At 43.8% G+C, this 13,782-nt stretch overlaps 1 protein-coding gene across 6 annotated transcripts in view; it reads right to left on the minus strand.

Annotated features, from left to right (window-relative positions):
* The window catches only part of Cep152 (centrosomal protein 152), a 60,167-nt gene that overhangs the window by 32,799 nt on the left and 13,586 nt on the right, over nucleotides 1-13,782 (minus strand). For all 6 annotated transcript variants that reach the window (XM_029474501.1, XM_029474499.1, XM_029474498.1 and 3 more), the window contains 3 exons: nucleotides 8,520-8,667; nucleotides 6,601-6,692; nucleotides 5,528-5,691 (listed from right to left, as the gene is read on the minus strand). In XM_029474501.1, the coding sequence (XP_029330361.1) occupies nucleotides 5,528-5,691; nucleotides 6,601-6,692; nucleotides 8,520-8,667 (404 nt within the window). The remainder of the gene's footprint in view (nucleotides 1-5,527; nucleotides 5,692-6,600; nucleotides 6,693-8,519; nucleotides 8,668-13,782) is intronic.

Genomic DNA, 13,782 nt, shown 5'->3' on the forward strand with positions numbered 1-13,782 from the left:
CTCCCCCTTGGTGGCATACTCCCCCTTGGTGGCATACTCCCCCTTGGTGGCATGCTCCCCCTTGGTCTTTCTGCCTGACACAGCTCACACTTGTGATTTTTGGTATGTGTCATACTAATATTGAGCAAGGTGATACAGATATTAGGAAGAAAAAATAGCAACATCAGCTCTCCTAACCAGCAACTGCTCTTCTCGCTTTCAGCTGACCGACCCAAAAGCCTGGGTGGACTCCGGCAACCTCCAGAAAACTGAAACAAAACCAAGCTTCTCTAAACTCGCCTTCTCCTCTCTCCTTGTCCCCCGCCTTTCTCTGCAGTAGTAAGAACTGAACCTAGTGGCCTGTGCATGCTACCCAGGTGCTCTTCTGCAGAGTGTCGTAGGAGTGGAGCCTAGCATTATCATCAGAGTCCAGAGAGACTCCATCTAGCAACTGATGTGAGCAGATGCAGTCCCATAGCCAAACATTAGGCAGAATTTGGGGGGTTCTGCGGAGTGGGAGGAAGGATTGGAGGAACTAGAAGGGTCAGAAACACTGCAAGAACATGGCTCACAGAATCAACTGACCAGGACCCAAAGGGCCTCGCAGCGATCAGGGAGCCTGCAGGAGTCTGACCTAGATCCTCTGCATATATGTTATGGCTAAGTAGTTTGGTACTCTTGTGGGATTCCGAACAGTGGGAGCCACAGCTCTCTCTGACTGTGGGACCCTTCTGTTACTGAGTTGCCTGGTTCAGTCTTGATGTGATGGTATGTGCCTGGCCTTATTGTGGCTTGTTATACCATGCTTGGCTGGCATCCCTGGGAGGCCTGGTCTTTTCTGAGAGAAGGGGGAGAGGGGTACCTAGGAGAGAGGGGAGGTAGAGTAAGACTGGGAGGTGGGGGGGGCTGAGAGGGAGGGTAAACTACAGTCATGACATAATATATAAGAGAAGAATAAAAAAGAAAAAAAGATGGAAAGTTAGGTGGATATGAAGTGAGGGTAGATCAGGAAAGAGATAGGGAAGGAGTGAGGATACATACAGTCAAAATACATTGTATGCATATATGAAATTCTCAAAAAAAAAAAAAAAGACAAGTATATTATAAAGGAAAAAAAGAAAAGACTTGCTCAAGATCAAATGAGTCACCATTATAGCAGGGAGAATACCGGGTGCTTCTGAGGTCCCCACTCTCAGCTAAGGAGCTGCTGGCTGCTGGGGAAAGAGTCAGTTTTCTTTAAGGGCATGGATGCTGGTAGGCCCATGCTTCAGTGGACAGCCCTACACCTTTAAATAGATTGCCAATACAAATGGGACTCAATATTTAAAACAAACACACTCGTGTACACACACACAACACAGGACATCAAGTTGGAGTAGAGCTAGGAAGCACTAAAGGGAAGAGTCCAGGAGACAAACAGGGTCACAATACATTCCATGCAAGTGGGAAACTCGCAATTAATAAAAGCCTCTCTTTTCTTCTTCACTGAAAACAGTCACATATGTTTCTAAACAACACTTTCCTAGTGGCTAATATGTACTTTAAAGTCATAAACATTGGGTAAAAACTAAAGACAGTCAGGGAAACCTCAGTCATGAGTGATAATGTAAATTTACTGGTTCATTAATTGTAAGAATTAATACAAAATGTTATCAGGGAGCACAATAGCTGAGCATCTAGAACTGTGTAAAATATAATCTCTCCAAAGAAGAAAATCTATCTAAGAAAGAAATAACGGTATCTGGGTTAAAGTTTTTACTCCTGGAATTGAAAGATTTTAGATGATTTTAAATGAAATGTTAGGTCTTTCCTTTCTGCTGGGTGCTCGCTGCTTGCTGTTGAAGTGGGCAAGTTCATGAAACCCGGGAAAGTGGTGCTGGTCCTGGCTGGACGCTACTCTGGGCACAAAGCCATCATGAAGAACATTGACAATGACACCTTGGACGGCCCTTATAGCCGTGCCCTCGGGGCTGGAATTGACTGACAGCTGCCATGGGCAAGCCATCCAAGATCAAGCCCTTTGTGAATGTTTACATCCACCCCATGCCCACAGGTACTCTGGATAGCCCCTTGAACAAGACTGTCTGTTGCCAGTGAGGATGTGTTCAGAGACCCAGCTCTGAAATGCAAGGTCAAGTCTGAGGAGCGATACAAAACAGGGAAGAGCAACTGGTTTTTCCAGAAGCTTCGCTTTTAGGTATATTTTTGGTTTTGTCATTAAAAATTAAGATAAATCAATAAATAAATGAAGTGTTAGGACATTGTACATGTATGAAGAAAGGATGAACAAACCATTAGGTAAATTTATTTTTAACAATATAATTAGAACTCCCTAGGATGGATATATTTCATATATATATAAATAAATAAATATTTAAATGTAGTCTATGTATATGTTTGCATATATAAATTCTCACCTATTTAAATCACTTCCATTTTTACAGAAATAGAAATCATAACTATAACAGGTATAGCTATGTAAGAAACAAAATACCTAACAAAGTATTCTGTTATGGGATGTGCTGAAGTGTGAGCACTCAGTGTGAGTAAACTGTGTTTACTCAGCTAGCAAACGAGCCCTCCCTATTCATTCCTCTTCCACTGCACACAGGCCACTGGAATAACACACTCTGTACTCCTAGAGAAAGCCAAGTCAGAGAGCAGAGAAAGTGCTTGTGCAATAATTTCTCCCCTTCCTTGACAGGAGAGAAAGGCAGAGCGGTGACCACTCTGCCCGAGGATCACAGCACCCTACAGAGATCCTTTCCCTGAAACCCAAATAAACTACAGTCCCTTATGAAGCCTGCTGAGAAGACCAAAGGAAAAAGGCATTCCACTTGTTAGATGTTTATTATTTGAGCTTAGCAGCCAACTATAATAACAGAGAGGAAGCTGTCTGTAAGCTGTGTACAGATTTAGCTACTCCAGTTCCACTAATGTAAAATAGAACAGTGAGGCTAAACCATTTTACTAGGCAGCACCCTGAGGGCGTGGTGGTTGGTAGTAAAAGCTGGGAGCCACTGATACCTGGGTCAGTGATTTGAAAGCAGTTCAAGTCAAGAAAACACTCACTCACACTGGAAAATTTCGCTTCCTTTTCTTCAACAAATCAGTCACTCAAGGAAAATAAAAAAAGAAAGCACAAATTTCTTCTTTCCTATGTCCTGTAAACTTGATATAAGAATGCTTCTCAAAAATAGATGATCAACTATTAGCACTGGCAGGTGGGTGAGGATTTAAGCTACATTTGTCCTCTGGAGGCTGCATTTGTCAGACGGTTTGTCCAGAGCTCTCAGCAACTCCCCACTCTGACTCAGAGATGCCCCAGCTCCCAGCTGGGCAGCTCAGTTCTTGAAGTAACAAGAAGCCTCCAGTCTAGCAGGCACAGGAACACACTTCAGAATTGCTACACTGTAGCTATGAATGCTTTATAAAGAGAAATGAATAGAGTAGCCAGGCACAGCCTGCGTCCAATAATCCTAGCGATTGGCAGTCCAGGACAAGAGTGTGCATTTGAAGGCAACCTGGGATACACAGCAATATCTTACCTCAAGGAACAAACCAACCCCCAAAAGTACAAGGCGTAGGATGTGCTTTAATGGCTACAGACGAGTGTGTCTATTGAGAGAGACCAACACGAACACATGCATCACTCTCTTCTAAAGCCACCCACAGTGCAAACTAAAATAAAATGACTGGAGAAAAACTTTTTTTTAAATGAACTGTCTTTAATCTTCGATATAAGAAGAATGAAGTTTGAAGTAAAAAGGCTTGACTGTCATGTAATGTGAACAAACAGAAAAATAGGCTGGGCCTAGAGAGTTTTGTGGCACCAGTAACACCTGAGCCAAGTGGTTCACCTCTCTACGCTCCAGTAAAGCTAACATTTGTCACAAGACTGAGGACCAAAATGCTTTATAAAACTTACGACACTGCTGCAAGGGCAGGTCCCTAGCACTGAGAGGCAAAGCCATGACAAATGGTTTGTATTGAAGCCTGTGTTCTTTCTCTAGGCTCTGAGAAGTCATTTGGCAGTGACAAAAAAAGGAGGCATTCCCAACCAAGTCTGCTTTTAAATAGTCACATAGACTGTAAACTGTGAGTACCTAGGCATAGAAAAATCTTTTTTTTTTTTTTCCATTCACCAATCATAGTGAAAGCCTTTGTTCAATATCATGTGGCTGGGTTAAAATACTCATACTGTTTGGCCTTCCACACTTCTCTCTCAGCTCTCAACTCTCAGCTAAGGCTGAGCTGACAGGAGTCCCCTGTCATCCACTGAAGGAGTCCCCTGTCTCCACTTCATCTCAGGCACAGTGGCCTACATTTGTCAACCAGGTAATTATGGGATGAAAAGAAACCTGGGTCAACACAGCCCTAGATAAGAGCCTGAGGATCGCTCCCACCAGAAATCCTCCATCTAGCTCCGCTACCTTCTTCCTTGCTCTCTTCCAGACATAGCTGTTATCTGTAGCAACAGGAGCCCCAGGAGGCAGACACTCAGACAAATGGAGCCTCACTAAGCTAAGTAAGAGCAGCTTCCCTTGTAGGATCATCTCATGACTTTAGATTCCAACCAACAAAACCCCACCTTACTGCTCTAATCTGTAATGGCAGTGTTAAAACACAGACTTCCCAAAGTCACATACGCAAGATTCCTAAAGTCACATGTGCAAGATAACTACTTTTAACCCATAAGGTTAACATTAAAAACAGGCATTCACCTCAATGGTTCAAACACATACATAGTGTGTGTATGAGTGTGTGTGTGAATGTGTATGTGTGTAATATGTGTGGTGTGTACACGTGTATGGATACAGGTGTGTGCCCACACTTGTGCATCAAGTGCCCTCTTCTGGCACACTCCACTTCAGTCCCAGAAACAAAGCCTCTTCCTGAACCTGGAGCTAGGCTGGTGGCCAGCAATCCTCAGCTATTCTCCTGTCTCAGCTTCCCACAATGCTGAGAGTATAGGTGCACTCAGCCATGCCTACCTTTTTTTTTTTAAGTTTATTTATTTATTATATGTAAGTACACTGTAGCTGTCTTCAGACACTCCAGAATAGGGCATCAGATTTCGTTATGGATGGTTGTGAGCCACCATGTGGTTGCTGGGATTTGAACTCTGGACCTTTGGAAGAGCAGTCGGCGCTCTTAACCACTGAGCCATCTCGCCAGCCCCCATGCCTACCTTTTTAACATAGGTGCTGGGGATTTGAACTCGGGTCCTTATGCCTGCATAGCAACCTCTCTTCCCCACTAAGCCACCTCCCTGACCCCATAACCTGTATATTTTAGTTACATAAACTCCTTCCTAGCTTTCTATAACCGACACCTATCTGCATGACGAGGGCTACAAGCTCAGTATTAATACTTCAGATTTCTGTTCATTTGGATTTCAGGCATTTATATTTCATTAAGAATGTCTAAGACACACTGTCCCCTTAATTGGGGTCTTTATCTTATGGATGGTGCCACCAGTGTCCTATACCTCCATCACCAGCTTTATTAACATAAATTCATCTATAGTAAACTAGTCACACAGTACCTGTTAGCTTTGGATTGTTTCCAATTGACTTTTTTAATGCCCAAGTCCACACATGATTCAGTGAGCTCTATACTCAGGTCTCCTTCTGAGTCACCTGGAAGGACTCCGAGTTCTGCAGCAGATTCATAGAGTGAAATCTCATCTTTAAGCTCTGTTAATTCCTCCTAGAACAAAATATCAAAAGTAACTTTCACTGTTTTCCTAAAATACAAAATCAGTCATTCTACGTTTCAAACCTCATTTTGATGAGCAGTAAGAATGCAGAAAAGCCTCTTGAAATACATTCTTAACATTCATTCTAAATAAGTTCATAAAGGTCAGTTCCTGCTGTACTTTCAAATGAATATATTTTCAAATGAACGAGGAAGCAAAGGCAGGCGGTTCTCTCTGTGGCTCTCTTATTTACAAAACCCCTTAGCTGAGATGCCTCTGATGTTCTCCGACCTCACTATAGAAGAAGACAAAACAGACAGCTCAGCCAAGAGCATGCTATGCTCTACCTGCCAAAAGCATTCTATGCTCTGCCTGCAGGAGCATGCTATACTCTAAAGGAGTGTGCTAAGCTCTGCCTGCAGGAGTGTGCTAAGCTCTGCCTGAGGAGTGTGCTATACTCTATCTAGAAGGAATGTGCTTTGCTCTGCCTGAGGAGTGTGCTATACTCTGCCTGCAGGATCAACAGGCCTAGTACCTCCTTCAGTGGAAGAAACACTACAACTCCTCTCCAGCACCTTCGTTACCTTTCAGGAAAATTACAGTGGCAGAGGATCTGTGAGAAACAGGGCCCAGTTAAATATGCCACATACCTGTAGAGACTCTGGTCTCCAGGATACACCTGCAGAGCCAGAAGGGACAGTGGACAGATTGGCAGGAGGAGGCAGAGGCCTGGCTCTGCAGCTCATCAGAACTGGGCTAGAACACCTAGGTCTAACTAACAATGGTGTCAGCGAGATCCTGAAAAACTTCCCTGGCTGGGCTGAAGATGGTCTAAGCCACTTTTACCACAGAGAAACCGAAGGTTCAAAAAAGGTAGATAGACAGCATTGCCTGAGTCTCTCCTAAGAGACAGTACTCACTTGCAAAGCCTTATTCATGCCCTCACTTAGGACGTGGGCCTTCTGTGCTTGCTGCAACTGTAGCTGTAGCTGAGCCACCTCCTGCACAGAGCCTGCGAGAGAGACATAGGGTACGTCACTGAAAGGAGGTGCATGTCTACAGGCCTGGGAGCCACCACAGTTTGATGTGGAGTCTGCTTCACTGTTATGATTCTAGGGCCATACGGATAGGTAGCCATGGGAGCCATCAAAGACCTGTGTGTCTGAGATCCAGTCCTACAGGAGTTCAAGGCCCTGGACCCTGTAAGCCTGATCACCACTGCTGTATCTACAGAACACAGCAGCCCAGGAGTCATCTAGTGGGGACATAAGGTTCCAGTTACAGGAGCCAAAAAAGTCCCACCCTACCATTTCTGCCCTGCAATTAAACTGAATTTTGCTGCCTTGTAAACTGCTTTTATTTCCAACAGGCCCAACTCACACATAAAACTACTATTCTCTGAAAGATTTGTATTAGTGTGTGTGTGTGAGAGAGAGAGAGACAGACAGACAGACAGATAGACAGACAGACAGAGTTTTTCTGTGTACACACCCACCCACAGAGGCCAGAAGGGGGTGTCAGGTTCCCTGGGGCTGGATTTGCAGGCAGTTGTGCACTCCATGGGTACTACGAACGGGACTCTAGCCATCTGCAATAGCAGAAGTGCCCTTTACTTCTGAGCTACCTCCCCATCCCCAGCAAACTCCTATCTGAAATGTACTAGTAGAGACTCTAGTTGAAAGGGTGGTTTGAGGGTTTCTTTAAATGAAAACAGGCCTCTCAGAAACAGCTGGGGAAGTATTCACAGTTCAGAGTCTTTACTAGTCAAGGAAAGACTCACTAAGTCATGGCAAGGGGAAGCAGGGCCAGGAGAGCCTAAAGGGAACAGGGTCCAAATCTGGTCCTCAGCAGAGCACACACAGCCGTTAACTTTAGTGCTTTCACCTTGATCAAACCACTCCCATACCCCGTTCCAACTCTCTGACTACCTCATATGCCAAAATGTGACTTGTATGTATACGAGTTAATTAAAAAAGCACTGACTGATTTTGTCAACAGAAAGGAGGTTGACTTTTATCTATTCCACAGCCTGTGTATCAACTTGACATTTTAGTGCCTTTAATGTCATTTTATAAAAATAATTAAAGGTACCAGGGCCACAAAAAGTATAGGAAGCTCGTCTCAGATACCACAGAGGCCACACTCAAATCTTCATAGCGACAAAAATGTAACTCAGTGTCCACTGATCACTGTGAGTGGATAAACAATCTGAAGTTAAACAAAAAGACGGAAATACTTAATCAAATATTGGGTCTAAAACAGGCAAACACAATGAGCTCTCATAGGCAAAGGTGGCTGAGGACAGGATTTCTGCATCTTTGGAAGCAGAGCGCCACCTGGCGAGTACTCCCCTTCCTCAGTGGGAAGCAGTTTCAGGCACCACAGCACTAGTTTCTCAGAGGACTGCAGCTGCTGTTTATTTGGAATATTACACACGCCTGTATTCCAGATTACGTAACAGAAATGAACTGCACCTTTAATATGAACTGCACATCGAATCCTTTCTAAAAAGAAACTGACCACTAGTGGACTTTCCTGTGCCTTCTAGCTCTTCTATACCTCAGGGATCTGGGCTGGTGAGATGGCTCTGTGGGTAAAGGCACTTGCAATACAAGTCGGTTGGGAAGGATGCAAGACAACCTGAGTCTCAGCTCCAGAATGCAGGGCAAAAGAGAGAACCAGCTATGGAAGATGTCCTCTAGTGTCTACATGTGAACCATGACACGCACATGCAAGCCCACGCCCCCTCGCACATGACAATAACAAGTACAGCTGTAGTTCAGGGATCCAGCCACATCTGTTTCACAGTAGCCCTGGGGACACCCGACAAGACACGCACCTGATTGCAGCAGGTGGGCACACTGCTTCTGACTGTCCTCTAGACTCCTCGTCAGCCTATTAATGAGCTCCGTCTTCTCTAATCTGACTGCTTCCTGGTTCCGCTCCAGTTGTTGCACGTGGTCCTTCAAACGCGTGCAAATACTTTCCTGAACAGAAGAGAAGGTGGCACGTCATTTTCATAGAAATTAAAACCATCAGATGCAACATCATCACCTGGTAGTATGATCTCTCACAGGTCGGCCTGTGCGCAGGATGGGAAGAGAACACATGTGGCCTGAGAGGGAGACCCCGCTAACACAGGGCACCTGTAAGATTCTGTTATTCTAAAGCCAGAGTCTACTCATGCCAAAGGGAACATAGGTCAATCCTGTCTGCATTTTATGCTGTGTTAACATAGCAATGATACAAATGTAGGCAAACCACTTTGAGCCATGGAATCCGAATCCTCAGACAAGGAAACAGAAGAACACACGGGAGCTCTATTCTGATCACTCTGTCCAGGGCAGCCAAAACTAACCTTACCCTCCTCTGGGTTTCTTTTAAATCTAATCTGTTTCACCTATATTCCTCCTTCTACCTGTTACACATCTTATTTCTGTCCGATGGCATCTCTGCAATATGTTATGCATAACAAGCATTATAATGATACTTGAAAAATTAATGACAAAAAGACATGGTAGCTGTTGTGTGTGACAATAGGGTATATAAACAATACACACTATGGGGCAAGATCAGTGTCCCCTACATGTAGATGTGGAGAGAGAATGTGCATACAGCAAACTTTTCTCCAATAAGGAAACATATTTGAAAAATAAAGAGCTATGGGAGTTTGAAGCCCAGGTAGAAGAACCCATCATTGTAGCAACCATTGTTTCTTGCCTAAAAGCTGCTCAGGGTGACTGTCAATCAAAGCATGGAAGAGGCAGAAGAACAGTGTAGCAAGTCTTCAGTGACCAGAGAAGCCCTAAGCGAACCATTAGCAAGAGCTCTGAAGGGAGAGCGCATGGGCCTTTGGTACCAGATTCCCTTCCATGTCCTCAACCTCAATAATGCTCTCAGCATGAATACCATGATACCTACCCCAAACGTAAATAATACAGAAGTGTCCTTGTGTGAAGGCAAGGGGCTCTGAGGGCTCTCACTTTGCTTTGAAACTCCTGGGCATTTTGTATTCTATGTCACAATGCAGCTGTGTTTGCTTGAAATTTTTTCTACCAGAGTTTTAGCAAAATGAAGCTTCTGGAAGGCAGTGCCTGTTTATTTAGCGCTGCAAAGTTCTTGGCACGCTGCTGCTGCTCCCCGGCCAGCTTGGGAAGCACGGTTCTAACAAGCCAGCATAACATGCCTGCAGCACGATGAGCTAATGGGAGTGCACACAAACGCCTGTCGTGAGGGACGGCGAGACACTCAGAGTCACGGTCTAGAGGTCACGGCAGTTTTGAGTTATTACAATAAGTTGTATATACAGTCTTTTCTACATAGAAAGACCTGGTGTTTAAGGAAAGCTCTAAGTCTATAATAGGTTATAACCTATATAGCTCTAGGTTATAATAGGTTATAACCATGTAGTTCTCAAATGGCACCAGGCACACACAGACCTTCAAAACTCAGCTGTGTCAGACTGTCACAGCTCCCATTACATGCAACTGGGCAGTCTCTGTGTTGAGCTCTGTCTTTCAACATACAGCTAGCAACCATTTGTGATTTAAAACGAAACTAAGCTTTACAAACTTTCTGAGACTGGCATACTTAACAGGAAAACCTGGAACTTTCCCACAAGGGTGAGGACCAGGGAAGTGATGCCCTTCCTTGCCTTGGAGCATCACGTTGCAAGTTCTCACCCATGCACTATGGTAAGAAAGGAAAACAAAAGGAACACACACAGCAAAGAAACAGTACAGCTCTGTCCATGAATGCTCTGCTCTGCTACACAGAACACCAGGAGGGAAACCACTAAACGAGTGTGCAATTGCAGGAGTGCAAGGAAGCTACTACAGAATGTCGCTGTCTAGGCTGGAGAGATGGCTCCGCGGTTGAGTGCTCTTCAGAGGTCCTGAGTTCAATTCCCAGCAACCACATGGTGGCTCACAACCATCTGTAATGGGAGCTTCTGGTGTGTCTGAAGGAAGCAATGGTGTACTCATACACATAAAATATATCAACAAATCTTAAAAAAAAAAAAGTCACTGTCTCCCAAGGGAGGAAGGAGCAAATAGAATATGAAATTTGAAAACCGTCATGTCCTTTATTAATACCACTCCAAAAATGAGGGCCTTTAGTAGAAATATAAAACTACAAAACTCTGGCAAAATTAATAAAGAACTAAATAACTGGACAGATACTCTATCTTCGTGGCAGGAACGCTCAATATCGCAGAGATACCGCTAGCTCCCAGTGAGACCTACACAGTCCATGTACTCTTGACATCCCAGCAAGTTACCCTGTGGGTGTCAACAAACTGAGTGCCTTAAGTTTATACGGAGTTATAGTTTATACACATCCCATGAGCATGTGAGAGTCACGCTGTGAGAACAAGGGAACTAGGCCCAGAGGGTAGGAGGTGGGATCATGGGAAATTCTTTATTGCTCTCTCACTTTTGCTGTGAACCTCTCTTTTGTTGCACTCTTCCAATTAGAAATACCAATTGGATTATAAAATAACACAGATTGGGTACAAGTATTTGACTCCTTATTACAAATACTGCTGAGCCAACTGATCACAAGTTTACAAAGGGGATGCCATATAAACACTGCCAGGTAGACAGACACTCCAGAGTACGGATGGGGAGGAGTCACAGTAAATACAGCTCATGGTTTGGAACCAGAAGCACATTTAGCACAGATCCAAGATTCCATTCTACCTTCTGGTCTAAGTCCCTCTCCTGAAGTGGTGATGGCAAGCATGGGAACAGATAAAGAGGCACAGCTTTGATCATGACCTGTCCTGCAATGACCGAAGACTGGACGGAAGTGGTTGTCCTAGAGTAGACAAAGCCAGGGGTTGTCCTGAGAGCCATGTGGGCTTTGCCAACATTTGTACCAACCATTCCTACAAGGAAGGTTTCCAAACCCACTGGGAACCCTCCCCCACATCCCAGTGAGATCGTCAAGTCAGCAGAGACAACGCTCTTTTCAAACACCACACAGGGGCTGACAGATTCCACCTTCCTAAACTGGCCAAGGACCACTGATGGCTGTGCAATACCACTGTGCTAATCAAAAGTAATATGAATAAACAAACATTTTAAAAAATAAAATAACAACTGATTTCTAACTATATATAGGTCATTGAACTGTATAGACTTTAGATCTGCTTAATTTCAGTATATGATGTCTTTTTATAATAAAGCCTATTTTAAAATTAAATAAATAAAAAATTCCTTAGACAATTGGCAGAAGTAACAATAAATTCTAGTTTGTTCTAGTTGTGTTTCTATACAGCAGACTCTTCAGCTGGGCATACCTTTATCTTTTCCCACCCTAGAAACCCTCCAATTATCACCAAATTCACAATATTTTCTATGTAAAAGAAAAAAATTAACAAATTGAATAAAACACATAAATAAAATAAACTGGGAATGAGTAGGAAGAATGCTGGTATGCCTGGCATGCAGCAAACCCGGGGCACACAGCAGCAGCATGTAACTGGAACAAGGGTGTGCATGTCATAGCCCCAGCACTCAGAAAGCAAAGGCAGGAAGATCAGAAGTTCAAAGCCACCGTTGGCTACAGGGCAAGTTTAAGGACAGCTTGAGCTATGTGAGACTTGAGTTATAAATAAAATAAAGTACATAACATAAAAAAAGCAGAATAAAATGTTACACAAACAATTACTCTGCCATTATGGGTCTACTGAACCCGGGAAAAGGTAGAGTTGGCCACGGAAGACAGAGATGGCAGCCCAAGTCAGAGGGGATCTTGGGAGGTTTGTTCCACCCTCCTGTCTTAGTTTCTTCCCTTCGTCTCTAGGGCTAAATTAGTTCTTAAATTCAACCTGAATTCAAAACTCAACCTGAAACTGTATTCATTCAACCTAGGGCTCTGGACACAAGGCAGGTAACCTGCTACTTGATGTAGAGCCTTCAACACTGACTCCTCCTTAAGACACAAACACAAAAGTCCGTTGTACAATATGCTCAGGCAGTCAGTCCATCTGTATTGGACTTTCTTCCCTGTTTTGTACATTATACAGAGTATCCAGGGAGACCCTTCACTTTTGGAAAATTTGAAAACATACAGTTATGTTAGGGAGGACACTCAAGATTAAACATGAAATTTACTTACTGTTCTTATTATCTTAGTTAGGGTTACTATTGCTGTGCTGAGACACCATGACCAAAAGCAAGTTGAGGAGGAAGGGGTTTATTTGGCTTACGCTTCCACATCACTGTTCATCATCAAAGGAACTCAGGACAGGAACTTCAGCAGGGAGGAACTTGAAGGCAGGAGCTAGTGCAGAGGCCACAGAGGGGTGCTGCTTACTGGCTTGCTCCTCATGGCATGCTTATAGAAACCAGGACCAACAGCCCAGGGGTAACCCCAACCACAATGGGCTGGGCCCTCCTTCATCAATCACTAATTTTAAAAATGCCCTACAAGCCTGACTACAGCCCATCTTATGGAAGCATTTTCTCAATTGAGACTCCCCCTTCTCAAGTGACTCTAGCTTATTGTGTCAAGGTGACAAGAAAACTAGCCAGGACATGTATATACATAATACACTTAGTTCAAAGATTTTTCTTATATAATACTGACTACAACCTGTCCGCAAGAGTTCTAGGGTGCAAATTTCTATGGTCAGCCATTAGAATCCTGGATTCAAGATATCCAACTTCTATTCTCAAAAGAACCATTTCTCAACACTCCTTACTGAGAGCTGGAAACTCAGACACCTACAAAAGGTCAAGCTCAGGTTCTGGCCAGTGCCAGTATACCCATTCCTCTCAGTTGGCATTTACTCTATGAAGACGAGGACAATACATACATATATACATATACATACACATATACACATACATATATACATAACTATTACACTGTGAGGTCTGAGAAGGTACCAGTGGATCCTACAAGAAAGGTATCTGTCCTGGCTGGTTTTGTGTCAACCTGACACAGCTGGAGTTATCACAGAGAAAGGAGCTTCAGTTGAGGAGATGCCTCCACGAGATCCAGCTGTAAGGCATTTTCTCAATTAGTGATCAAGGGGGAAAGGCCCCTTGTGGGTGGGACCATCTCTGGCCTGGTAGTCTTGGGTTCTATAA

This window comes from Mus caroli, chromosome 2 (genome assembly GCF_900094665.2).
Source record: "Mus caroli chromosome 2, CAROLI_EIJ_v1.1, whole genome shotgun sequence".
NCBI classification, from domain to species: Eukaryota; Metazoa; Chordata; class Mammalia; order Rodentia; family Muridae; genus Mus; species Mus caroli.